Here is a 27838-nt window from a genome sequence, read left to right as displayed (position 1 = left end):
TGATTTAATATAAATTTTCTTGTAGAAATTTATCTTTTTTAAGAAAATATTTGATTAACAAATTATTATTATTATTATAGCGAAAATAAAAGGCAGCGGCAGAAGAAGTTTCTAGCAACAAAATCAAACATTTGCATTTTTCATTTCCCAAAACCCTTCACTCTCTCACTCACCGACGCGCAAGCAATGGCCCATACCGCCATCTTCCGCCTCCGCTGGTCACTACCGTCCGTCGCCATCTTCCATTTCATCGGCGTCGTCATCGCTAATCTTCTCCTCCTCCATCATTATCCAATCTCGGCCGTAACCCACGCCCGAAGAAATGGTTCGGACCTATGAAGAGACATGCGCCAAAGGACTCAACATTAGGTCTTTCTCTATTTTCTCTTTCTCTGTAACTCTATTTATATTTTTAATTAAATTAATTATTGTTATCTGAATTTATTTTTTATATTTTAAATTTTAAACCCCTTTGTGGTTGAAGGTACATTTTTTAAGCTTAATTAGAAAGTTGAAGGAAATGAAAAGAGAATTTATATCGAGATGTAATTTTGAGATAAAACTGTTTTTTCATGAGCTTCCAATTTTACTGTTAGTGATTCGAAATCAGCATTTCAATCCCACACAGAAGCTAAGCAAGCTTAGAAAATTGATAGCTTCCCCCCCCCCCCCCCCAAAAAAAAAAAGAAAAAAAAAACCCCGATTGAAGATGGAAGTATTAGGTTCAGAAGTATAGAGAATGTTTGTGTGACGTGGGGATGGTAGATGGTTAATGTTAGTTCATTTATGAGGTGTGATTAATAGTTGAGGTTCTCTAATTATCCCTAAGTAGATTTTATCAGACTTTCCCAAATACAAAACAGATTGTTAAATAATGGTTTGGCTTCCTTTTTTATTAATTTGGTTCCTGGATTATGTTTCATGGCATCCTGTGCTCAGTGTAGCCTTATCTGTTTCAATCTTTTCTGTATTGTTTTTTCCTTTTTTTTTGGTTGTTGGGGGGGGGGGGGGGAATCAATTGTTAGTGTCATGTTTTGCCTTTGACGGTATAAGAATATTTGCCTATAATGTAAATTATGCACAATAGGAACATGCCTATTTATGACGTTTTGGACACTTTCTCATTCTCGATAGCTATCCTCAATTTGAAACTGGTGGTTTGCCATTGTGTTGTTGGAGCAATGTAATGGATGCAGCTGTCACTGATAAGTTCGATGGTTACTGCACATGTGTAATTTGTCTTTCATGTTTTTTCACTTTTTCCCCCCAAGGTTTAAGCCTTTTTTCTCTATCTTTAATTGTTTATTCATATGTATTCTGGTGTTGGCTTCCAATGTTTTGCTCAGATGCATTGTGTTTGACAGTAACGAAATATGATCATTGGTTACTGCACATGTGTAATTTGTCTTTCATGTTTTTTGATCGGCATGGATTTCTGTAATGTTAGGAATGATTTTAAGGAAGAAAATGGTGGAAAAAATGGTTGTGGGACGAATTTGGTTTCCTCTGTTTTTGTGACAAACAGAGCAGCGAAACTTGAAGAAACTTGAGCGCATTCATGACTCTGATACCATGTAGAAACTTGTTTTTATTTCTTGAATAAAACATTATACACTGAGCGTTATTTATAGATGCAGAAGCTACATTTTTTCAAAGATTACATATGTGAATACGGAAGGAAATGTGTCGATCCGTTCGGTGCGGATCGTGTCTTTGACAAGTGCGGATTCTGCCTTTGAAAACTTCCTTCAATGCCGTTTTATTTGACATTCTCAACAAACAACACCATCCAGACTTTCAGTTTCAATTTTAATTCAGCATTGATTCATGAGACAGGGCATTGTTTTATTTAGCAGATTTTGAGGATTTGCTATAAACATGCTATGGTTGCAATGTTGTCTACAAACTTGAACTTTTGCACTCCTTTTGCTATTTTGAATATGCTGGTATGTATGTGTGTCTGTATGTATATATTCTATTTTAATCAATGTTTTTTTGCTTAGAAGTACTCCATTTAAGCCCCGGACTTGCAGGTATGGTTTGGATAGCTTTGGACTTGTATGGTTTGGATAGTGGCTGTGCCACGAATATAATTTAGAAAACTTTCGATAAGACAACAAGTACCAAATTTTTGAGACTTCACTGAAATATTTTCATTCAATCAATTTACAACCGTCTTCCATATGTTTTCACATTTTAAAACGTTGAATGATAATCTCATTATCAACACCACAAAAAAATATATCATTTTTTATGAATATAATTAGGTTATCATTTATAATAGAGCATCTTGAGCAGTTAACTTGGAAAAATTAAGCAAACTATTGTCTAATTTTTAAGATATTTTTAAGTGATTTTATCAACTAGAAATTCATCACCTAGTTAATAACAAAATGACACAAAATTGGTCAATGACACATAATTGGTCAATGACACATAACATTGGGATTTAAGTTGGTACTCAATTGTTGGAATCTCTAATATTATTGAACATGATTTAATGATCAAATTCAAATCTTGAACCAATGGACATAAATGAAAGAACATCATGAAAGATGATAAGATGCATATGGATATTGGTATTAAGGATTATGTTTAGGCTATTTATACATCTAAACAATAATCGTCACTATTTTCTCTCACTATATTTTCCAAAACTAATTTTTGGAAAAATCATCATATTTGTGCATTAAATCAATTTTTAAAAAAATTTCTCTCATTGAGAAAATATTTGTCATGGTAAGATAAAGCATGGGTAGCTGTTGCATACATGTTTTTTTTAAAAGGCAAGAATTTCCTCTAAATGTTAAATCATGTTTTTTGAGAATACTGAGTAATAATATTATCACCATAAATATAGATGATATTATGTGACATGACCAACTGATCAAAGAACGATTTTATTGTTAAATGACTTCTTAAATGATTATATATTGATAACGTTTTTTTTATGTTATAACTTATTATGAGATTTATCTTACTTGTGTAATAAATTATAAAATGATTAATTTTTCTAATTTATGATTCTTTATAATGATTAATATATATTTTTTATTATTAGTAATATTATGCATGAGTTTTTTTACTGAGTTAACAATTCACCCCTCGTGTCCAACATTATGTAGATTGATTTTAGAGATGTGGGCTTTTTAGTTTAGAGAAGATGATTTGTTAATTGAAAATTTGGGCATTTATTTTGACGAACAAAATGTGGCTATTTTGATTATTGTTTTGAACTGAATTTGTTTTGGAGAAAAATCAGAGGGGTAAACATCATAACTGCAGTTGTGATTAGAACTACATTTTAGTTTTGTTCATGCATGTATGGTTTGGCTGAATTTGCAGTACGCATAGTCGAAATTTGCCAAGTGAATTGTGCATCAATGTGATTGTGATCAAGTGACACTCTTCTTTAATAGCCCCTTCAGCACTTCAGCTACGTTCTCTTATCCTTTATTTATTTTTCAGCCACAATTACTTCACTCAGATTGGATCAATAATGCCTCAGCAAATTCATTAACAGCAAGACCGTATGAACTGTAAGGTAGCGAAATTTATATGAACTGTAAGGTCCCTCTAGTTTCTCAAAGAAAGAGCTGTCACTATATTACATTCGACTGTAGATACAACCATTGGAGTTCCAACAATAATTGGAGTAGGTCCAGATAAGATCGCAAATGGTCAAAATAAATGGCTGATAGAAAGAGTAGACAATGATCAGAAATGAACATGACTCAATGGGTCCACTTCAAAAAGCAATTGATCAATTTCCATCAACTTTTTTTTTTTTATAAGACTTTCCATCAACTTGTTTGATAGTGTAGATGTGGGATGGAGATTTATGAGAATGGCAGGAGCTGCAGACACCAAAAGGATTTAAAGGAATCTCTTTTGAAAAGCATCCAAAAATGAATAAAGTTTTTGAATTACAAATAAAAACAAAATTGAATAGTTCTTGATTTTCACTTTTTTCACAAAGGTAAAGAATTTTTTTTTTTTTTTTGAAAAGATAAAGGTAAAGAATGTTAAATTAACGTTTTCGGATTCTCTCAAAAGTGAAATAAATTATCAGAAAAAAAGATTCTTACATCTTTAAAATTTGAAAAAAATTATCATTCATATCCTAAAATTTTTTAAAAAATAATACTAAAATCTTTTATACCTTTGAATACACTAATTAAAAATTTGACTTTAAAACGTTTTAATCAATACGAATATAATATAAATAATATATTTTATGTAGTAGACTAATAATATTAAAGTATTTTTAATATTTAAATAATATTAAAAAATTTAAATTATGATATTTTTTAATTTTATATTTGTATTTATTATAAAGATTTTAAATGATTTTTTGTATTAAAAAGATTTTACAATTAAAAAATGTTTTCCTATTAATAATATTAAAATTATCTTTTTGTAATATTCAATAATTCAAAGTAATTTTAATTTTAATTTATTTATTATAATATTATGTTTCCATATATTATTAAAATTACTTTAATATGATAAAATATGTATAGCAGATTGTAAAGTATAAAAAATATTTTCTTGCTTGTCAACAAAATATTTTTTTTTCCGAAAACTAAAATAAAATTTTGTCGACATCAATTCTTCGACATAACAACCTTTGCTTTCTGATGTTTAATACTACGCTTTCCAAGCCTAAAAATTCTAAAATTTTTAATGAGTCCTCTAACTGGGCTTGTGGCGGTAACAACATTGAAGGCATTTTGATATTAATTATTTTTTAAAGCAAAATTCTTTAAATTAAAAAAAAAATTGATTTAAGCACCATCAATTATGTCAATAATTGGAGCAGTTACCTTTATGAAAAAAAAATGGTTCTCATCCACGTTTTCCAGTGGATGCAGCCACTGGAGTTACGTCAATAATTGGAGTAGCCAGACAAGATCACTAATGCTCGAAATAAATAGCTTATAGAAAAAAATTGAAAATGACAAGTAATTGACGTTCTTTTATCATATTTCTCATTGGATTCCCTAAAAATGAAATAAATTATGAGAGTCGAGAGAAACGGCAGCACATTTTAATTTTAAAAATTAAAATATTAATAAAAACAATTAAAAAAAATAGAATCCTTTATCATCATTCCATCTTTACAACTCTCTCTCACTAACTCCATCTAACAAACCTCTCTCTCATTGTCTCGGTCCAGCAAGACCAGTGACAATGACGACGCGACCGCCGACGATGAGATGGTCATTGCCAAAGAACCAGGCCATGTATTTTATAATTTCTCGGTTTGTGACAACAATGGAAAACTCGTGAGAATTTTGAAATTGTAGCCTAGCAAAGGAAGCAACACGTTATCTGCAAAGCGTTTTCCAGTAATATCTTATGAAATTTAATTCTTCAAGCTAACCCTTAGCTATCACAACCAGATGCATTTGCACTGTCATTACAATTTATGGAAATTAAAGTAATTAATGGTTTCTAAATCAGTTGGCTATTGAAAGTGTGGCTTGAAAATTGACTAACTCTGAGATTCTCCAACAAATCATATTCTAAATATAGTCCTTTTTCCTCCTTCTAATTAATAGCTTCCCAATAAAACCAATCTACCCTTGGGAGAACCAAAGCGTTAATTTCTTGTAATGCAAAGGGCCAAAGAATTTCAAATCGTGAAAAAGACTGTGTGAGTGAGAGAGTGAGAGAGAGGGCTGCTCGACAGAGATGGTGAGAGAGTTGCAAAAATGAAGTAAGGAGTAGATAAAATTCTATTTTCTTTATTATTTTTTATTGATATTTTAATTTTTTTAATTAAAAAAGGGTGAGAGATTTTGGGAGTCCTATTTCTCTATCCCTCCCAGATACCAAGTATTTTCTTTTTGAAAAAATTATCACGAAGGCCCTCAATTTTTTAAAAAGTAACAATAAGGTCTTTTTTTTTTTTAACCATAATACCTCATGGATATACTAACTAAAAATTTGATTTTAAGAATTTTTAATAATACAAATATTATATAAGTAATATGATCTATGTAGTAGACTAATAACATTAAAATATTTTTAATACTTAAAATAATATTAAAAATTTTAAATTATGATATTTAATTTTATATTTGTATTTATAATAAACATTTTAAATAAACCTTTGGGTTAAAAAATTTTAAAATTAATACAATGTCCCCATATTAATAATATTAAAATTATTTTTTATAATATTCAAAATAAGTTAAACTTTAATTTTTTTATCGTAATATTATGTTTCTATTTATTATTAAATTACTTTAATAAGATAAAATATGTATAATAAATTGTAAAATATAAAAATATTTTCTTGCTTGTCAACAATTTTTTTTTTCCCCGAAAACCAAAAAAAATTATGTCAATATCAATTCTTTAACAGAACGACCTTAGCTTTCTGATGTTTAATACTGCTCTTTCCATGACCAAAAATTCAAAAAAAAAAATTATTTAATCCTGTTTTTGGGCTTGCGGCAGTTATGCCATTGAAGGGTATTTGATATTAAAATATTTTTTTAATGAAAAATTCTTTAAATTAAAAAAGAAACAATTGATTTAAGCACCATCAATTATGTTATGGTAGTAATTAAATAAGATAAAGGTTGGATACCGATTGGGATACCTGTTCTTTTCAAAAGGCACGCGTCTTGGACTTTTCTCTAAATGAACGCGTAACTTACAATGCAAAAAAATGATCAATTTTTCATAGTTTAGCCACTTACACAGTTTCTTGGCATTTTCTTTTCAAATTCTTCCAAGGTGTTTAATCTTTCAACTATACCTCTGAGTGCTACGGAGAGAAGGAGAAATGCTGGAATTCCACCTCCGACTGTTTTGTGAGAGGTTGAAAAGGGTGTTAGCAGGTGAAGAAGGCACGTTGCCGCTGCCAGATTCAACAAAATTAACTCCACTTTTTAAAAACCTTCTTACGGAGTCCGAAATTATTGCTACTACTCTGCTGGGAAAATATGAAGCTGACATGGCTCGGCATTTGTTTCAACTCATTAGAGAAAAATTCGATGACTCCAAAATATCTTTGCCTTTTTTGCAACTGTTGGACTTAGAAGAAAGCGATGAAGAAGATGTTGAAAGAGCAGATATTTTGGAAATTCTGGAGGACATCAATGTCTTTGTCCATGAATCTGAGGATGCAATTGACACATTCTTCATCAACATCATGCAGCAGCAAAACAGTGAAAACGAAAGTGAAAGCAGTACTGATATGGCTCTTCTTGTTGGACTCCACACTAAAATCATTGATATTAGAAATCGGACGCAACAACTTCCACCCGGCGACAATGGTTTTGATATCCGTGAAAAAAGTAACGAAATCATTCGCCTATTGAGTGAGGGACATCGTCGGCTTGATATCAGTGAATTTGAACGGGGCAGAGAGGAGTTGTTTGATCTATTGATTGAGGGACCATCTGGGCTGGCAGTGGTTGCAATTCTCGACAGCAGTGGCTTCGACAAGACTGCTTTTGCTGCTGATACTTACAACAATAATCATGTCAAGTTCTATTTTGACTGTCTTGCTTGGGTCAGGGTTTCTATACTCTACGATTTTGGCAAGATATTGGATGACATAATCAAGTCTGTGATGCCTCCATCTCGGGTTAGTGTAATTATCGGTGAACATTATCAATTGAAGAAATCTGTTCTTCGAGATTTCCTAACAAACAAGAAGTACTTTATTGTGCTTGATGATGTCTTTGATCACAGTGAGATATGGGATGATCTTGAAGAAGTTCTTCCTGATAATCAGAATGGAAGCAGAGTATTGATATTGGTCACTGATCCAAACCTCCTTGCGTCGTTGGAAATGGAAAACGGAGAGAAGATTCGGCTTGATTCGGTGCTCACTGGAGGACCATTGATCAGATTAAAGCATGAAGCCTGGCAATTTTTCATCCTACACTATGGAAGTATGCCATTAGAAAATTATTTTCGAGGCGAAGCGATTCCGACAATTTGGAGACAAATTTTTTCTGTGATGGAGTTACCTTTTCACTTGAAAGTCTGCTGCATCTATTTGTATGTCTTCTGTCCAAGTATTGAGATATCTACGAGGCAATTATATCAGTTGTGGGTAGCTGAAGGTTTCATACCATACCACGGTGAAGAAACTGCCGAACATTACTTGAAAGAACTAATCCATCGCGGCATCATTCAAGTGAGTAAGAGAAGAGCCGGAGGCATAATCAAAGCGTGTTATGTTCCAAGTATTGTATATACTTCATTGGCTTTGGTGGCAGAGATTACGGGATTTGTCTGGATGCGTGAAAGGAAAAGGGAACCACTGGCAAATGTTAAACGGTGCTTCATTTGGGAAGATCTGATTCAGTTTTTATCTTTAGAATATTCTGACACGCGTCTCCAATCTTTTCTGAATAACAGTTCAGAAAGCGATCGTCTCGCTCTGATAGATTGCGAGAATTTTTGTAAAAAGTTCAAACACCTTCGGGTATTGAACATGGGTTCTGCAGTCCTGGACCAATATCCACCCGGATTAGAAAATTTATATCTTTTGAAGTATTTGAAATTGAATATCCCTTCGCTCAAATGCCTTCCTTCACTGCTATGCACCCTTTTAAACCTTGAAACACTAGAAATGCCATCTAGCTACATAGATCAGTCACCAGATGATATTTGGATGATGCAAAAACTCATGCATCTAAACTTTGGTTCTATCACTCTGCCCGCACCTCCAAAAAATTATTCTAGCTCTCTGAAAAATCTCATTTTCATATCAGCTTTAAACCCTAGTAGTTGTACTCCTGATATATTGGGCAGACTACCAAGTGTTCGGACTCTTCGGATATCTGGAGATATGAGTTACTATCAATCTGGGGTTTCCAAAAGCCTTTGCGAACTCCACAAACTTGAATGCTTGAAGCTGGTGAATGAGAGCAAGCCCTCACGGATGGTCCTGTCCGAATACCAATTTCCCCCAAGTCTGAGCCAACTGACCTTATCAAATACTGAGCTAATGGAGGATCCCACGCCAATTCTGGAAAATCTTCCACTCCTTCGAGTGCTGAAACTGAAGCAGAACTCGTATTTAGGAAGAAAGCTTGCTTGTGTTGGCTTGAGTAGCTTTCCCGAACTTAAGGTTTTGCACCTGAAATCAATGTATTGGCTAGATGAGTGGACGATGGGGGCAGGAGCAATGCCGAAACTTGAAAGCTTAATTGTCAACCCATGTGCTTACTTGAGAAAGCTTCCAGAAGAGCTGTGGTGCATACAGAGCTTGCGAAAATTGGATTTACATTGGCCTCAGACAGAGTTGAGACAGAGGCTACGGACTTTCAAGGATATGGAGTGGCGGTATGACATCCAGTTATATCCTTATGGAATCTGATGGATTGAATTGGGTGAGTTTTAATCTTATCTGATAACTCATATTTTTATATGCATTTTCTTTTTTTCCCACTTTCTCAGTAGATTTATGTTTATCATAAAACCTTCAAGGAGGTCATAAAATTGCCAAACTAATTGAGATTGCTTCGGATGTCAAAATTATGTCTCAACATAGACTCAGCTTGGGTGGCAAAACAGAGTGGGATAGGCACACATTGCAGCAGAGAAACAAAGAAAGATCCCCCTTTTATCTATCAAAGAAGAACCGTAAAAGCAGATTTTCATTTATTATTCTTATTTTCACTTATGTAGGCAAAATTGGAGAGGGAAACAACGCCAGCCAGACTTTCAGTTTCAATTTTAATTCAGCATTGATTCATGAGACAGGGCATTGTTTTATTTAGCAGATTTCGAGGATTTGCTATAAACATGCCATGGTTGCAATGTTGTCTACAAACTTGAACTTTTGCACTCCTTTTGCTATTTTGAATTTGCTGGTATGTATGTGTGTATTCTGTTTTAATCAATGTTTTATGCTTAGAAGTACTCCATTTAAACCCCCGACTTGCAGGTATGGTTTGCTAGCTTTGGACTTGTATGGTTTGCTAGTCAAAGAAATATCAATCTTCTAAGAAAAATTCCTCATGCATGTACATTTCTGGCTTCATTTTAATTGCTGATTGCACGTTCAATTTCGTTCTTAGAATATTCTTTCTCATTAAAATGATGCATGCACTGATGTTTTGAATCATATCAGAGAATCGTTTGTATTTATTGAGAGTCAACGTACATACACTTTGTAGTATAGCCCAGAGATCTGCGATCTACTCCCACCAATATTCGGAGAGATATCTAATGCCATCCAAATTCATAAAAATGAGCCTCATTAAAAGCCTAGTGGCGATATGAGTTTTTTTCCTCAAGAAATGTTTCTGTAATTAAATTGCTTAAATATTGGTGGGGATGCATAATTGTAACCCAGTTGATTAATTTCTAATACAACTGATGTAGCAGGATTTTGGGTCACACGGGAACAAGCATGTAGGAAAAAATTCATCTAGAAAATTAGTGCAGCCACACTTTCAATCAAATTGCTAATATGAACAACAATTCATGAGTAAATTGGCTAGATGAGTGGACGATGGGGGCTGGAGCAATGCCGAAACTTGAAAGCTTAATTGTCAACCCATGTGCTTACTTGAGAAAGCTTCCAGAAGAGCTGTGGTGCATAAAGAGCTTGCGCAAATTGGACTTACACTGGCCCCAGACACAGTTGAGACAAGGACTACGGACTTTCGAGGATATGGAGTGGCGGTATGACATCCAGTTATATCCTTACGGAATCTGATGGATTGAATTGGGTGAGTTTTAATCTTATTTGAGAAGTACGACTGACAAATAATATCTGTTTCCTAAATAAATTAGATTTTAACAAGTTTCAATTTAGAAATGCATTTTAATCCAATGATTTATCACAATATCCCACCAAACTGAACAAAGAAAGAAAGATATAGTATAATTACAAGTTTATTTCTTTATAAGTATGTACATGTACCAACAAAACTCTTCTTAAAACCAAAAAAAAACAATCTCTCTTTAAATTAATAAATTTTCATTTATCAATAAATTAACGAATTATTCATTCAATAATGATAAATGACACAACATTTGTTAATGACACATAGCATTGGGATTTAAGTTGGTACCCAATTATTGGGGTCTCTAACATTATTGAACATAATTTAATAATCAAATTCAAATATTGAACAAATGGCCATGAATGAAAGAATATCATGAAAGGTGTTAAGATGCACAAGGATATTGGTATTAGAGATTATGTTTAGGCTATTTGCACATCTGAAAAATAATCGTCACCATTCTCTCTCACTATATTTTCCAAAACTAATTTTTGCAAAAACTCATCATATTTGTGCATTAAATCAATTTAAAAAAATTTCTTTAATTGAGAAAATTGATTTAATCACTATCAATTTTGTCGTGGTAAAATAAAGTGTGGCTAGCTATTGCATACATGTTCTTTTTAAAAGGCAGGAATTTTCTCTAAATGTTAAATCGTGTCTTTTGAGGATATTGAGTAATAATAATATCACCACGAATATAGATGATACTCTATGGCATGGCCACCTGATCAAAAGAAAGATTTTATTGTTAAATGACTTCTTAAATGATTATAAATTGAAAATATTTTTTTACATTAAACTTAACTTATTACGAGATTTATCTTACTTAAGAAATAGATTGTAAAATAATTAATTTTTCTAATTTATGATTCTTTATAATAATTATTATATATTTTATATTATTGATAATATTATACATGAGTTTTTTTTAATAAGTTGACAGCTCATCCCTCGTCTCCAACATTATTTAATTTTAGTCAATTTGTTCGTAGTGCAGATGTGGGATGGAGATTTATAAGAAGAGCAGGGGCTGCAGACGCCAGAAGGATTAAAAGAATCTCGTTTGAAAAGCATCGAAAATGAATATAGTGGGGAAATCAAGATAAGCTAATAGTTTTCTCTTTTTGAGGAAATTTACGAAAATAACCATAAATATTTTGTTATTTTTGCAACTAATCCTCTGAATTTTTTTCTATCAACATTAGCCAAACACAAGCCTTTCTCCCTAAATTACCCTTCTTTACAGACCAAAACTAATCAGCATCGTGGCATGAGTTATTTTCAAACTTATTGATCTGAGTCGGAGGATGAATCTGATGACAGGGTGCCTGTCGCACCAAGCCTTGGTGCGACAGGCACCCGTCGCACCAAGTTTTGGTGCGACAGGCACCCGTCGCACCAAAACTTGAAGTTGTTCATGATGATGTTTGTGATTCGTCGGAAACGGTGGCGTTTTGGCCGGAAATTTGAGATAAGTTGTAACTGTTTGGTGATGCTTAGATTCCGGCGATGGGTTGGTCGATTGGAGGTGGGGAATAACGAAAGAGGTTGAGCTCGTGGAGAGGAGTGGATTGATTACGGTGGTGCTGGCTAAATCGCGGCGGAAACCGGTGAATGACGGCACGGTTGGCGCGGCTGTTTTGGTTGTTTTTCCGGCGATCTGTGGCTAATCAACGGTGTCCGATGCTTGGGGTTTGATGGCCGGCGATTTATGATCCGTTTAGTGGTGGTTGCGTCCGGATCGGTGACGGAAAACGAGAGCCGGCAGCCTTGGACGGTGGCCGCGGGCTGAAGCTTTTGTTTCTGTTCTGTTTCGGTTTTTTTTTTTTTAAATAATGAAGCTAAACGGAAGAAAACAAAAAGGTGAAAGGAAAAGCAATCTCTCACCCGCGTCGAAGTCGAGAAAAGTTAGAAGCAATTTGGGCACGAAGATTATGGAAGGGGGAATGAATATCAATGAATTTGCAGGTGAAAGCATTAATAATAATAATGCTGATAGAATACAACTTGACAAATTTTTCATCTTAAAATCATGCAACAAGCCGCAAAAGATTAGATTTTTTTTTTAAAAAAAAAATCAAGCTTTTTGGCCACAGAACAAGTTTTTTGGGGGAGAGATGAAGGAGGGGTATTTTGGTCTCAAAAGTTGTTTTATGGCTAATGTTGATAGAAATATTTTTGAGGGGTTAAGATGAAAAAAATCAAAACTTTAATGGTTATTACTGTAAATTTCCCCTTTTTGCATCTCTCTTACCTTCTCTGTTATATTTGCTTTTTGACAACTCAAATTAGGACTTTACTTACAAATTGTTATTCTACGTCACAAACGCTCCTTTTTTTTTTTTTTCTTTGATCGCTCTGTTTTATACTTTAACATGTCATTTGGTCAATAGTCTACCAAATAATCATAATTAAAGCATATAAAATGTATTTCTAATTTCAGAAGTCATCAAGGACTTTATTCTCTGCTTTACTTCTAAATTAATTAGCCAAAGGAAGTTTGGCTTTCAGCAGAGCACTTTATCCTTAATGTTCACTGTCTCCATCACACTATAATTGAAAAAAAAAAAAAGGGGCTAAAGTAGTGACAGTTCACAGTTGTAATGCATATTCACTTTAACAATTATGAGGGAGTGAGGATTGTAAATTTACTTTCTATCTATTTATTCTTTTGGCACATGTGAATAAAATATATATTTCAGGAAATTAAATTGTATGATTTTCATGATAACTCTTATGCTGCGTTTACTAAACTGGAATCGGAATGAGCTGGAATTGAAATGGGCATAAATGAGAATGGGCTGGAATGGGAATAGGTAATGGGAATCAAAATAAGTTGTTTACTTAAACTGTAAGAATCAAAATCGAAATGAGCTAGATTGCCATTAATGTGTTTACTTTGTCTTGAAATCGGAATCAGAATGAATTAGATTGTAACAAATTACTAAAAAGTACTTAATGGATTATTGTCATAATTATTATTAACTAATATATTAATTAATTGTAAAAAAATTTAATTAATTATAATAACTATATCAAAAATTATTATAAAAATATATTAACTAATAATATTAATATTAATTACTTAATTAAAATAATATATTAATTATTGTGATTATTTATTCAAAAATTATAATTATTAATAATTATTTTTAATAATATATTAATTAGTAGTAATAATTATATTATTTATTTAATTAATAATTTTAATTTTATTAATTAATTAATAATAATATATGAATTAATTATTATAATAGTATATTAATTAATTAATTACAATAATAATATATTAATTATTGTGATTATTTATTCACGAACAATAATTATTAATATATTATTGTTAATAATATATTAATATATTAATTAATAGTAATAATTATATTAATTCATTAACAATAATAATAATAAATTAATTATTGTGATTATTTATTCAAGAACTATAATTTTTAATAATTATAGTTAATAAAATATTTATATATTAATTAATTAATTATAATATTATATTAATTAATTATAAAAGAGGACAAAGTAGGCATTTTTAATTTTGAGGGAGGGCAAAATGGTTAATCCAGGGAATGGGAGACTCATTCCCACCTTCCCCCATGGGAATCAATCTCCCATTCCCAAATAGTGGTGGGCTCCACCATTCCAATTCTGATTCCTGCTCCATATTTGCGAAGTAAACACCATCAATCATTCCGATTCCAGATTCTGATTCCCCAATCCGGCAAGTAAACTCACCATTAAATGCACACATCCATATCTTTCTATTTTCAAAATGGTAATGGAAAACTGTGTTAGTCTCTCTTAACATTACACTAATTCTTTGTAAGACTTTAGTGGTAATCTCGAAATAAAGTTACCTTTTATAAACAGAGGGAGGACCAACTTCTTTTATAACTAAAATACCTAAAATGTATAAATATATCGAGTATGGACTTAATAAGAAATCATGTGAGACATTAAGGATATGTTTGGTACCTTTTTTGGCAAACTGTTTTTTGTTTTACAAACAAAAAATACAAAGTTGAATAGTTCTTGGTTTTCCCTAGAGAACATTAAATTGAAGTTTCTCTTATCTTATTTCTCATCGGATTCCCTCAAAAGTAAAATGAATTATCAAAAAAAAAAGACACCTATACCTCTAGGATTTGGACAAATTGTCATGCAGACCCTCAAATTTTCAAAAAAAAATGCCAAAACTTTTTTTAACCATAATACCTTTTCAATATAGCAATTAAAGATTTAACTTTAAAAGTTTTAATTTATACAAATATAATATAAGTAATATAACCTGTGTAGTAGACTAATAGCATTAAAGTATTTTTAATATTTAAAATAATATTAAAATTTTAAATTATGATATTTATTTTGTTTTTATATTTTTATTTATTATAACGATTTTAAATAAACCTTTGGATTAAAAAGATTTTACAATAAACAAAATATCTTCCTAAGAATATTTTTTTAATTAATCCTGTTACTGGGATTGCGGCAGTAATACCATTTAACGCATTTTGATATTAAAATATTTTTTTAAAGAAAAATTCTTTAAATTAAAAAAAGAAACAATTGATGTAATTAATTAAGATAATGATTCAAAGAAATAACAGACAATGATAAGAACTGAACCCTATCTCATCCTCTTAATTACAAGAGCAATTGTTTCAATCAACTTGTCTGTGGATGTGGGGTTGGAGTTCGGGAAATTTCTATCTCAAAACTCAGGGTTAAGAGAATAGTGAGGGGCTGCCGACACAAAAGGAACCAAAAAGGTGCTACAATATAATAAAAATTTGTCCAAAATTATTTTCCTCGACCAATTTGTGGTTTCAATCCCGAAAAATATTATCCAAAACACTCACTTCTCTGTCTCAGAAATTTTTCCAATCAAATTCAAGAAGTAAAAGACCCAAGCATAAACATTTGCTTCTACATGATAGTCATAATTTGAATTGATTATTGTTTATTCTGATTAAGTAACGTTAGATATCTCAACATTTAAATCTTAATTTAACTTTCAACTAATATGGTTTTTATCTATTAAATGGTAGTTAAGTAATTTTAAGTCTCAACCAATATGGTTTTCATCCCAATATTTCCGAAACTAATTTCTGCCAAAAGTCATCATATTTGTGCATTAAATCTATTTTAAACAATTTTGTCATGGTCAGATAAAGTATGGATTGGTATTGTATACATATTCTTTTTAAAAGGCATGACTTTTCTCCAAACGTTAATCATGTTTCTTTTTTTTTTCTTTTTTTTTTTTTTGAGAAAAGTGAGGAATAATGATATCGCTAACATTTTAGATAACGCTATGACATGATCAACTGAAAAAGAAAAAAAAAATATTTTATTGCTAAAAGACTTCTTAAATAATTATATATATTATTGAAAATATTTATTATGTTCTAACGTAACTTATTATAAGATTTATCTTTATTATGTAATACATTTTAAAATGATTAATGTTTCCAATTTATGATTCTTTATAATAATTATTATGTAATTTATCATTATTGGTAATATTATGCATGAATTTATTTACCGAATTGAGAGATCACCCTCATTTATGACATTTTGTATATAGATTTTAGAGATATGAGTTTTTTAGTTTAGACACGAGGATTTGGTGGTTGAAAATTTAGGTATTTTCTATAATGAATAAATTGTTGCTACTCCAGTTATTGTTTACAACTGAATTTGTTTTAGGGAAAATCAGAGGGGGAACATCGCAACGGCAGCCAAGCTTTCCAGGTCAAATGTAATTCAGCATTGATCCACTCGATAGTCAATATTTTTCATTTCAGCTGTCTTTTGGGGACAAACTTGAATAAGATCTTCCGTTTAAGTTTTCATTTGGATTTGCTGGCTTTTGTTCATGCATGTATGGTTTGCCGCACTTGAGCTACGTTCTCTTATCCTTTATTTTTTCTTTCACCCACAATTACTTCACTGAGATTGGATCAATAATGCCTCAGCGAATTCATTAACAGGAAGACTGTAGGATCTGTAAGGTAAAGAAATTTATACTAATACGCTGCAACGGAGAAACAAATAAAGAAATTCTCAAAAAAGAACTAACACTATCTTACATTCAACTGTTGATGCAACCATTGGAGTTACATCAATAATTGGAGTAGTCCAGATAGGATTGCTAATGCTCAAAACAAGTGGCTCTTAGAAAGAATAGACAATGACCAGTAATGAACATAACTCAATGGGTACACTTCAAAAAGCAATTGTTCAATTTCCATCAACTTGTTTAATAGGGTAGATGTGGGATGGAGATTTCTAAAGATTTTAAATAAACCTTTAGGTTAAAAATATTTTAAAATTAACAAAATGTCTTCCTATTAATAATATTAAAATTATTTTTTATAATATTCAAAATAATTTAAACTTTACTTTATTTATTGTAATATTATGTGTCTATTTATTATTAAAATTACTTTAATATGATAAACTAAGTATAATAAATTGTAAAATACAAAAATATTTTCTTGCTTGTCAACAAATATTTTTTTCCCCGAAAGCTAAAATAAAATTATGTCAATATCAATTCTTTAACATAACAACCTTAGCTTTCTGAAGTCTAATACTACTCTTTCCATGCCCAAAAATTCAAAAAATTTTAATTAATCCTGTTACTGGGCTTGCGGCAGTTACGCTATTGAAGGCAATTTGATATTAAAATATTTTTTTAATGAAAATTTCTTTAAATTAAAAAAGAAACAATTGATTTAACCACCATCAATCATGTCGTGGTAGTAATTAAAATAAGATAAAGGTTGGATATCTATTGGATACCTCTTCTTTTCAAAATGAGCAATAATGCCGTATTTGTGGAATTTAGCCACTTCGCCAGTTCCTTGGCATCTTCCATTCAAATTCTCCCATGGCGTTTAATTTTACACCAGTAACCACTTTGAGATAGAACCAATCCTTTTAATATTTCTTGGAGCAAAAAACAATACCTCTGGCTGCTACAGAGAGAAGGAGATATGCTGGACGTCCACCTCCGACTGTTTTGTGAGAGGTTGAGAAGGGTGTTAGCAGGTGAAGAAGGCACGTTAACGTTGCCTGATTCAACAAATTTAGCCCCGTTTTTTCAAAACCTTCTTACGGAGTCTGAAATTATTACTACTACTCTGTTGGGAAACTATGAAGCTGACATGGCTCGGATTTTGTCTCAACTCATCAGACAAGAATTCGTTGAATCCGAAATGTCTTTGCCTTTATTGCAACTGTTGGACTTAGAAGAAAGTGATGAAGAAGACGATGAAAGATCAGACATTCTGGAAATTCTTCAGGACATCAATGACTTTGTCCATGAATCTGAGGAAGCCATTGACACGTTCTTCATCAACATCATGCAGCAGCAAAACAGTTAAAACGAAAGTGAAAGCAGCACTAATATGGCTCTTCATGATGGACTCCACAGTGAACTCATTGATATTAGAAATCGGACGCAACAACTTCCACCCGGCGACAATGGTTTTGATATCAGTGAAAAAAGTAACGAAATCATTCGCCTATTAAGTGAGGGACAACCTCCGCTCGATATCAGTGAATTTGAACGGGGCAGAGAGAAGTTTTTTGATCTATTGATTGAGGGACCATCTGGGCTTTCAGTGGTTGCAATTCTCGACAGCAGTGGCTTCGATAAGACTGCTTTTGCTGCAGATACTTACAATAATAACTATGTCAAGTTCTATTTTGACTGTCTTGCTTGGGTCAGGGTTTCTCTACTCTACGATTTTGGCAAGATATTGGAAGACATAATCAAGTCTGTGATGCCTCCATCTCGGGTTAGAGTAATTATCGGTAAAGATTATCAATTCAAGAAATCTATTCTTCGAGATTACCTAACAAACAAGAAGTACTTTATTGTGCTTGATGATGTCTTCCATTACAGTGAGATGTGGAGTGATGTTGTAGAACTTCTTCCTGATGATCAGAATGGAAGCAGAGTATTGATATTGGTCACTGAACCAACACTCCTTACGTCGTTGGAAATGGAAAATGGAGAGAAAATTCGGCTTGATTCGGTGCTCATTGGAGGACCATTGATCAGATTAAAGCATGAAGCCTGGCAATTTTTCATCCTACACTATGGAAGTATGCCATTAGAAACCCTGACCCAAGGAAAATTCGGCTTGACAGTTGAGAGACAAATTTTTTCTGTGATGGAGTTACCTTTTCACTTGAAAGTCTGCTACATCTATTTGTGTGTCTTCCCTCCAAGTATTGAGATATCCACGAGGCAATTATATCAGTTGTAGGTAGCTGAAGGTTTCATACCATACAACAGTGAAGAAACTGCCGAACATTACTTGAAACAATTAATCCATCGCGGCTTCATTCAAGTGAGTAAGAGAAGCGCCGGCGGCACAATTAAAGCGTGTTATGTTCCAAGTTTTGTATATACTTCATTGTTATTGTTGGCACAGGCGACGGGATTTGTCTGGATGCATGACGTGGATGAGGAACCGCCGGCAAATTTTAAACGGTGCATCATTTTGGGTAATCAGTTTGACTTCTTTCCTTTAGAATATTCTTACATGTATCTCCAATCTTTTCTGAATCACAGTTCAAAAAGCAATCATCTTAATCCGAAAGATTGCGAGATTTTTTTTAAAAGGTTCAAATACCTTCGGGTATTGAACATGGGTTCTGCAGTTCTCGACCAATTTCCACCCGGATTAGAAAATTTATATCTTTTGAAGTATTTGAAATTGAATATCCCTTCGCTCAAATGCCTTCCTTCACTGCTATGCACCCTTTTAAACCTTGAAACACTAGAAATGCCATCTAGCCACATAGATCAGTCACCAGAGGATATTTGGATGATGCAAAAACTCATGCATCTAAACTTTGGTTCTATCACTCTGCCCGCACCTCCAAAAAATTATTCTAGCTCTCTGAAAAATCTCATTTTCACATCTGCTTTAAACCCTAGTAGTTGTACTCTTGATATATTGTTCAGACTACCTAGTGTTCGGACTCTTCGGATATCTGGAGATTTGAGTTACTATCAATCTGGGGTTTCCAAAAGCCTTTGCGAACTCCACAAACTTGAATGCTTGAAGCTGGTGAATGAGAGCAAGCCGTCACGGATGGTCCTGTCTGAATACCAATTTCCCCCAAGTCTGATCCAACTGAGCTTATCAAATACTGAGCTAATGGAGGATCTGATAAACAGTGAACTCGAAACTCAAGTGCTACAAGTCGTTTAGAGGAGTTAGTCTCAGCCGACTTGTCGCTTGAGGAGTTCTTCAGAGTAAAACCGACATCCTCTCTTTGGTCATTCAACCTTTAAGTAATACACGTGGTTTGCACGTGTGGTGAAGCTGAAATCTCGTTAGCTCAAGAACGACATCTGTGATTGCCGTTTCAAGCTCACTTATGCCAACTTGTGACAAGCACGTGAGAGAGGAGCTTCTTGGTTAGTTTTGGCGGGAAGGGTAGTTAATGTAACAACCCAGAAACAGAGGTTAAAAGTGCAGGCTCTGTCATCGTCTACACATGAATTGGGAAACACAGAGAGTAGAGAGAAGATAGAGAGAGAAAGGGGTTTACAAGTTCTTGTTCTCTGTAAATCAATTCCTATTCTTGTATTGTTTTGTGAACTAAATAGTGAAAGACTGTTGCTTTGTTTCCAGTGGATGTAGGCACCACATCTTGGTGCTGAACCACTTATACTTGGTGTCACTTTGTTTCTTTAATGCTTTGGTTCTTGCGTGTGATTTGTTACTGCATAATCTGTGCTGTTAATTCTCAAACCATTTGATACAAAATTAGTGTCTTGGGGAGAATTTGGTTAGTCGTAACAAAGCCAAATTCACAACAAATTGGTATCAGAGCCCTCTTTTCTGTATCAAGGTTCAAGAAATGACAAACAAGGTGGATCTTGAGAAGTTCACGGGTCAGAATGACTTCAATATGTGGAGGATCAAGATGGAAGCATTGTTAATCACACAAGGTCTGGGAGATGCCATTGATCCAGTCATCAAGAGTGAAAATGCAGAAGCTTCTTCTTCAAGAACTCCAGAACAGATGGCTGAGATTGACAAAAAGGCAAGAAGCACTATCATCCTCAGTCTTGGTGACTCAGTGATAAGGGAAGTTGCAAAAGAAAAGACTGTTGCTGGGCTCTGGGCAAAACTGGAACAATTGTATATGACAAAGTCTTTAGCAAACAGGCTATACATCAAGAAAAAGATGTTCTCACTGAGGATGATTGAAGGAGCATCACTTGATGAACACATAGATGAGTTTAATAAAGTTTGTGATGAACTGGAAACAATTGATGAAGGACTGAGTGATGAGAGCAAGGCTTTGCTGTTAATCAGTTCTTTACCAAAATCGTATGAACATTTTGTGGATGCCTTGTTATATGGAAGGCAATCACTCTCCTTGGAAGAGGTTAAATCTGCTCTTGGTACCAAGAAGTTAAAAGACAAACAAGATAACTCAGAGAGTGAATCAAGTGAAGGGCTGATGGCAAGGGGAAGATCTGAAAAAAGAGAATACAAAGGAAAGAAGCAAGGAAGATCAAAGTCAAAGCAAAAACACTTGAAGTGTTTTCACTGCCACAAAGAAGGGCATTTCAAGAGGGATTGCCCTGAGAGAAAAACAAAACAAAAGGAACCAAAAGAAAAATCTGGAAATGCAGCAATAGCCACAGAAGAAACCAGTTTTGAGACAGCTGAAGTCCTCATTGCCACAAAAGAAAAAACTCAAGGTCAGTGGGTACTAGACTCTGGATGTACTTTTCATATGAGTCCAAATAGAAATTACTTTACTACATATCAGTCCTGTGATGGGGGTATGGTGCTGATGGGAAATAATTCAGTTTGTAAAGTAGTTGGGATTGGGACTGTAAGCCTTAAGATGTATGATGGCATGGTTAGAGAACTGACTCAGGTTAGGCATGTTCCTGAACTCAAAAGGAACCTAATATCTATTGGCATGCTTGATCAAACTGGATGTGTCATTAAGGCTGAAAATGGGACATTAAAAGTTATCAGAGGCTCAATAGTCATAATGAAAGGTACCAAGCAAAATGGTTTGTATGTGCTTAATGGACATACAACTGTTGGAGAGGCAAGTGTCACTGAGAAGAGTGAAGATAAAGCAAAACTATGGCACTTGAGGTTGGGGCACATGAGTGAGAGAGGACTGAAGGAGCTTCAAAAGAAGGGGGTGTTTGGAAGTGACAAGCTAAGTTCTTTGGGGTTCTGTGAAGACTGTATTCTAGGGAAGGCTTCCAGGCTCAAGTTTGAATCTGCAGTTCATTCTACCAAAGAGAGGCTTGCATATATACACTCTGATCTGTGGGGACCTGCACAGGTAGATTCCCTTGGTGGCTGTAGGTATTTCTTATCCCTAATAGATGACTATTCAAGGATGGTTTGGGTGTATGTACTCAAACCCAAAGATGAAGTTTTGGAAAGGTTCAAGAGATGGAAAATTCTGGTAGAAACACAAACAAGTTTGAAAGTAAAAGCTCTAAGAACAGATAATGGAATGGAATTCTGCAATAAAGAGTTTGGGGACTTCTGTGAAAGACATGGGATTATGAGGCACAAAACAGTCATACACACACCTCAGCAAAATGGTCTTGCTGAGAGGATGAATAGAACCTTAATGGACAACGTGAGGTGTATGCTGCTATACTCAAAGCTGCCTAAGTCACTCTGGGCAGAGGCCTTAAACACAGCATGCTACTTGGTAAACAGAAGCCCATCTACAGCAATAGAATGCAAAACACCTATTGAGCTATGGTCTGGAAGGGTTGCTGATTACTCTAAACTAAGAATCTTTGGCTGTGTTGCTTATGCACATGTCAAACAAGGCAAATTGGAGCCAAGAGCCTTAAAGTGTAGATTTTTGGGATACCCTGATGGAGTTAAAGGCTATAGGCTATGGTGCATTGATCTGAAGCCACCAAAATGCATTATCAGCAGGGATGTAACTTTCAATGAGTCAGAAATCTTGAACAATTCCAAAGCCACTGAATCCAAAGAGTATAGATCAGAAATAAAACCTGGGAGTATTCAGTTTCAGGTGGAGTCCCATGAGCAAGATATGACTGAATCAGAAACTGAAGAAGATGCAGGAAGGGTTGCTGATGGATCTGATGGTGTTCAGGAGTCAGAGCCAGCTGAGAATGAAAATAACTCTTATCAGTTGGTCAGGGATAGAAAGAGGAGAGCTGTAAGACCACCTAAGAGGTATGCAGTAGCAGATTTGATAGCTTATGCATTAACAGCTGCACAAGAGATAAATGAAGAAGAGCCAAGAACCTATAAAGAAGCTATAAACAACAGGGATAAGCTGAAATGGAAGAAGGCTATGGATGAGGAAATTGAATCACTAATGAAAAATGGAACTTGGAAACTGATAGTTAGACCAGAGAAAAGGAAGACTGTTAGCTGCAAATGGATCTTCAAAATTAAGGAAGGGATATCTGATGCTGAACCTAGTAGGTTTAAGGCTAGGCTGGTAGCAAGAGGTTTCACACAAAGAGAGGGGATTGATTTCAATGAAATCTTCTCTCCAGTTGTGAAACATGCCTCCATCAGAGTCATCTTAGCTTTAGTTGCCATTCAAGACATGTACCTAGAGCAGATGGATGTTAAAACAGCCTTTCTGCATGGTGAATTACAAGAAGAAATTGTAATGGAGCAGCCTGAGGGGTATGTGGTGTCTGGCAAGGAAGATCATGTGTGCTTACTAAAGAAATCTTTATATGGATTAAAGCAGTCTCCTAGGCAATGGTACTTGAAGTTTGATAGTTTCATGACAAAACATGCCTATAAGAGAAGCAATTATGATTGTTGCGTGTACTTTAAGGACATTGGTGATGGAAAGATGATTTATCTTATGCTGTATGTGGATGACATGCTTATAGCATGTCACAGCATAAATGAAATCAGTCATTTAAAGGACCTCTTGAGCAGTGAATTCGATATGAAAGATCTTGGAGCTGCAAGGAAGATCTTAGGTATGGAAATTATCAGAGACAGGAGAAGGAAGCTTATGTTTCTAACCCAACAGGGCTATGTTAAAAAGGTGTTACTTAGGTTTGGGATGCATGAATCTAAGTCTGTTCAAACACCTTTGGCAAATCACTTCAAGCTGTCTGCTGCACAGTGTCCACAAACTGATGCAGAGCAAGGAAAAATGGCAAGGATACCTTACTCCAGTGCAGTTGGGAGTCTAATGTATGCCATGGTTCTCACTAGACCTGATATCTCACATGCTGTGAGTGTAGTGAGTAGATTCATGGCAAATCCAGGTTATGAACATTGGAGGGCAGTCCAATGGATAATGAGGTACCTGAAAGGCACTATGGAGTTTGGTCTGCTATATGGAGGGTTAAAACAGGAAGGGCACAAGCTGGTGGGGTATGTTGACTCAGATTTCGCTGGAGATCTTGATAAAAGGAGGTCTCAGACAGGTTTTATATTCACTTTGGGAGGCTGCACTGTGAACTGGAAAGCTACACTGCAAAGTGTGGTAGCTTTGTCCACAACTGAAGCCGAATATACAGCAGCTGCAGAAGCTTTTAAGGAAGCCATCTGGTTAAAAGGAATGGTCTCTGAGTTAGGAGCAAAACAAGAAACAGTTGAAGTATATTGTGATAGCCAGAGTGCAATACATTTGAGTAAAAACCAGACCCATCATGAAAGAACAAAACATATCGATGTAAAGCTGCATTTTGTTAGACTTGAAGTTTCCAAGGGAACTGTGAAGATGCTCAAGGTTCACACTGATCAAAATCCAGCTGATATGTTGACTAAAGCTGTGCCATCTGCCAAGCTCAACTTCTGTTTGAGCTTAGTAGGGATTTGCAGCTTCTGATTAGCTGCAAATGGAAGGGAATGAAGTAAACAGGAGTAGCTAGAGTTCTGAGTTCAAGGTGGAGATTGATAAACAGTGAACTCGAAACTCAAGTGCTACAAGTCGTTTAGAGGAGTTAGTCTCAGCCGACTTGTCGCTTGAGGAGTTCTTCAGAGTAAAATCGACATCCTCTCTTTGGTCATTCAACCTTTAAGTAATACACGTGGTTTGCACGTGTGGTGAAGCTGAAATCTCGTTAGCTCAAGAACGACATCTGTGATTGCCGTTTCAAGCTCACTTATGCCAACTTGTGACAAGCACGTGAGAGAGGAGCTTCTTGGTTAGTTTTGGCGGGAAGGGTAGTTAATGTAACAACCCAGAAACAGAGGTTAAAAGTGCAGGCTCTGTCATCGTCTACACATGAATTGGGAAACACAGAGAGTAGAGAGAAGATAGAGAGAGAAAGGGGTTTACAAGTTCTTGTTCTCTGTAAATCAATTCCTATTCTTGTATTGTTTTGTGAACTAAATAGTGAAAGACTGTTGCTTTGTTTCCAGTGGATGTAGGCACCACATCTTGGTGCTAAACCACTTATACTTGGTGTCACTTTGTTTCTTTAATGCTTTGGTTCTTGCGTGTGATTTGTTACTGCATAATCTGTGCTGTTAATTCTCAAACCATTTGATACAAAATTAGTGTCTTGGGGAGAATTTGGTTAGTCGTAACAAAGCCAAATTCACAACAGGATCCCATGCCAATTCTGGAAAATCTTCCACGCCTTCGAGTGCTGAAACTGAAGCAGAACTCGTATTTAGGAAGAAAGCTTGCTTGTGTTGGCTTGAGTAGCTTTCCCGAACTTAAGGTTTTGCACCTGAAATCAATGTATTGGCTAGATGAGTGGACGATGGGGGCTGGAGCAATGCCGAAACTTGAAAGCTTAATTGTCAACCCATGTGCTTACTTGAGAAAGCTTCCAGAAGAGCTGTGGTGCATAAAGAGCTTGCGCAAATTGGACTTACACTGGCCCCAGACACAGTTGAGACAAGGACTACGGACTTTCGAGGATATGGAGTGGTGGTATGACATCCAGTTATATCCTTGCGGAATCTGATGGATTGAATTGGGTGAGTTTCAATCTTATCTGATAACTCATATTTTTATATGGATTTTCTTTTTTTTCCCACTTTCTCAGTAGATTTATGTTTATCGTAAAACCTTCAAGGAGGTCATAAAACCTTCAATTGTTAGTGTCATGTTTTGCCTATGATGGTATAAGAATATTTGCCTATAATGTAAATTATGCACAATAGGAACATGTCTATTTATGACGTTTTGGATACTTTCTCATTCTCGATAGCTATCCTCAATTTGAAACTGGTGGTTTGCCATTGTGTTGTTGGAGCAATGTAATGCATGCAGCTGTCACTGATAAGTTCGATGGTTACTGCACATGTGTAATTTGTCTTCCATGTTTTTTCACTTTTTCTCCCCAAGGTTTAAGCCTTTTTTCTCTATCTTTAATTGTTTATTCATATGTATTCTGGTGTTGGCTTCCAATGTTTTGCTCAGATGCATTGTGTTTGACAGTAACGAAATATGATCATTGGTTACTGCACATGTGTGATTTGTCTTTCATGTTTTTTGATCGGCATGGATTTCTGTAATGTTAGGAATGATTTTAAGGAAGAAAATGGTGGAAAAATTGGTTGTGGGACGAATTTGGTTTCCTCTGTTTTTGTGACAAACAGAGCAGCGAAACTTGAAGAAACTTGAGCGCATTCATGACTCTGATACCATGTAGAAACTTGTTTTTATTTCTTGAATAAAACATTATACCCTAAGCGTTATTTATAGATGCAAAAGCTACATTTTTTCAAAGATTACATATGTAAATACGGAAGGAAATGTGTCGATCCGTTCGGCGCGGATCGTGTCTTTGACAAGTGCAGACCATCCCTTTGACAAGTGCGGATTCTACCTTTGAAAACTTCCTTCAATGCCGTTTTATTTGACATTCTCAACAAACAACACCATCCAGACTTTCAGTTTCAATTTTAATTCAGCATTGATTCATGAGACAGGGCATTGTTTTATTTAGCAGATTTTGAGGATTTGCTATAAACATGCTATGGTTGCAATGTTGTCTACAAACTTGAAGCAGAACTCGTATTTAGGAAGAAAGCTTGCTTGTGTTGGCTTGAGTAGCTTTCCCGAACTTAAGGTTTTGCACCTGAAATCAATGTATTGGCTAGATGAGTGGACGATGGGGGCTGGAGCAATGCCGAAACTTGAAAGCTTAATTGTCAACCCATGTGCTTACTTGAGAAAGCTTCCAGAAGAGCTGTGGTGCATAGAGAGCTTGCTCAAATTGGACTTACACTGGCCCCAGACACAGTTGAGACAAACACTACGGACTTTCAAGAATATGGAGTGGCGGTATGACATCCAGTTATATCCTTACGGAATCTGATGGATTGAATTGGGTGAGTTTTAATCTTATCTGATAACTCATACTTTTATATGCATTTTCTTTTTTTTTCCCACTTTCTCAGTAGATTTATGTTTATCGTAAAACCTTCAAGAAGGTCATAAAAGTGCCAAACCAATTGAGGCCGCAGCTTGACTGGCAAAACAGAGTGGGATAGCCACAGATTGCTGCAGAGAAACAAAGAAAGATCTTTTTATATCTATCTAATAAGAACTGTCAAAGCAGATTTTCATTTATTATTCTTATTTTCACTTATGTAGGCAAAATTGGAGAGGGAAACATCGCTAGCCAGACTTTCAGTTTCAATTTTAATTCAGCATTGATTCATGAGACATGGCATTGTTTTATTTAGCAGATTTCGAGGATTTGCTATAAACATGCCATGGTTGCAATGTTGTCTGCAAACTTGAACTTTTGCACTCCTTTTGCTATTTTGAATTTGCTGGTATGTATGTGTGTATTCTGTTTTAATCAATGTTTTATGCTTAGAAGTACTCCATTTAAACCCCCGACATGCAGGTATGGTTTGGCTAGCTTTGACGTGTGTGGTTTGCTAGTCAAAGAAATATCAATCTTCTAGGAAAAGTTCCTCATGCGTGTACATTTCTGGCTTCATTTTAGCTGCTGATTGCACCTTCAATTTCGTTCTTAGAATATTCTTTCTCATTAAAATGATGCATGTACTGATGTTTTGAATCATATCAGAGAATCGTTTGTATTTATT

General features: G+C 34.5%; 3 protein-coding genes across 22 annotated transcripts in view; all 3 read left to right on the top strand.

Annotated features, from left to right (window-relative positions):
* LOC102607619 (disease resistance RPP8-like protein 3) overlaps positions 1-27838 on the top strand; it is a 119232-nt gene that overhangs the window by 27302 nt on the left and 64092 nt on the right. For 2 of the 13 annotated variants that reach the window (XM_052442327.1, XM_052442323.1), the window contains exons 1-3: positions 6800-9365; positions 9527-9848; positions 10366-10712. In XM_052442327.1, the coding sequence (XP_052298287.1) occupies positions 6800-9352 (2553 nt within the window). In that variant the 3' untranslated portion in view covers positions 9353-9365; positions 9527-9848; positions 10366-10712. Of the gene's footprint in view, positions 1-6799; positions 9366-9526; positions 10005-10362; positions 10713-26856; positions 27212-27374; positions 27606-27838 lie in introns of those variants that run through there. The other 11 variants (XM_052442334.1, XM_052442333.1, XM_052442328.1 and 8 more) reach the window with 10 other exon arrangements.
* LOC127902642 (disease resistance protein RPP8-like) overlaps positions 1-27838 on the top strand; it is a 43929-nt gene that overhangs the window by 2334 nt on the left and 13757 nt on the right. The window lies entirely within an intron of this gene.
* LOC127902639 (probable disease resistance protein RF9) overlaps positions 1-27838 on the top strand; it is a 91613-nt gene that overhangs the window by 59829 nt on the left and 3946 nt on the right. Inside the window, exons 2-3 of one of the 8 annotated variants that reach the window (XR_008055070.1) lie at positions 81-369; positions 1638-2018. The gene's annotated coding sequence lies outside the window, so the exon portion shown is untranslated. Of the gene's footprint in view, positions 1-80; positions 468-1087; positions 1269-1447; positions 2019-11769; positions 12067-27838 lie in introns of those variants that run through there. The other 7 variants (XR_008055067.1, XR_008055066.1, XR_008055071.1 and 4 more) reach the window with 7 other exon arrangements.

Source organism: Citrus sinensis, chromosome 5 (assembly GCF_022201045.2).
Source record: "Citrus sinensis cultivar Valencia sweet orange chromosome 5, DVS_A1.0, whole genome shotgun sequence".
Taxonomy (NCBI): Eukaryota; Viridiplantae; Streptophyta; class Magnoliopsida; order Sapindales; family Rutaceae; genus Citrus; species Citrus sinensis.
The sequence above is the reverse complement of the archived record's forward strand: the minus strand, read 5'-3'. Positions and strand labels throughout refer to the sequence as shown.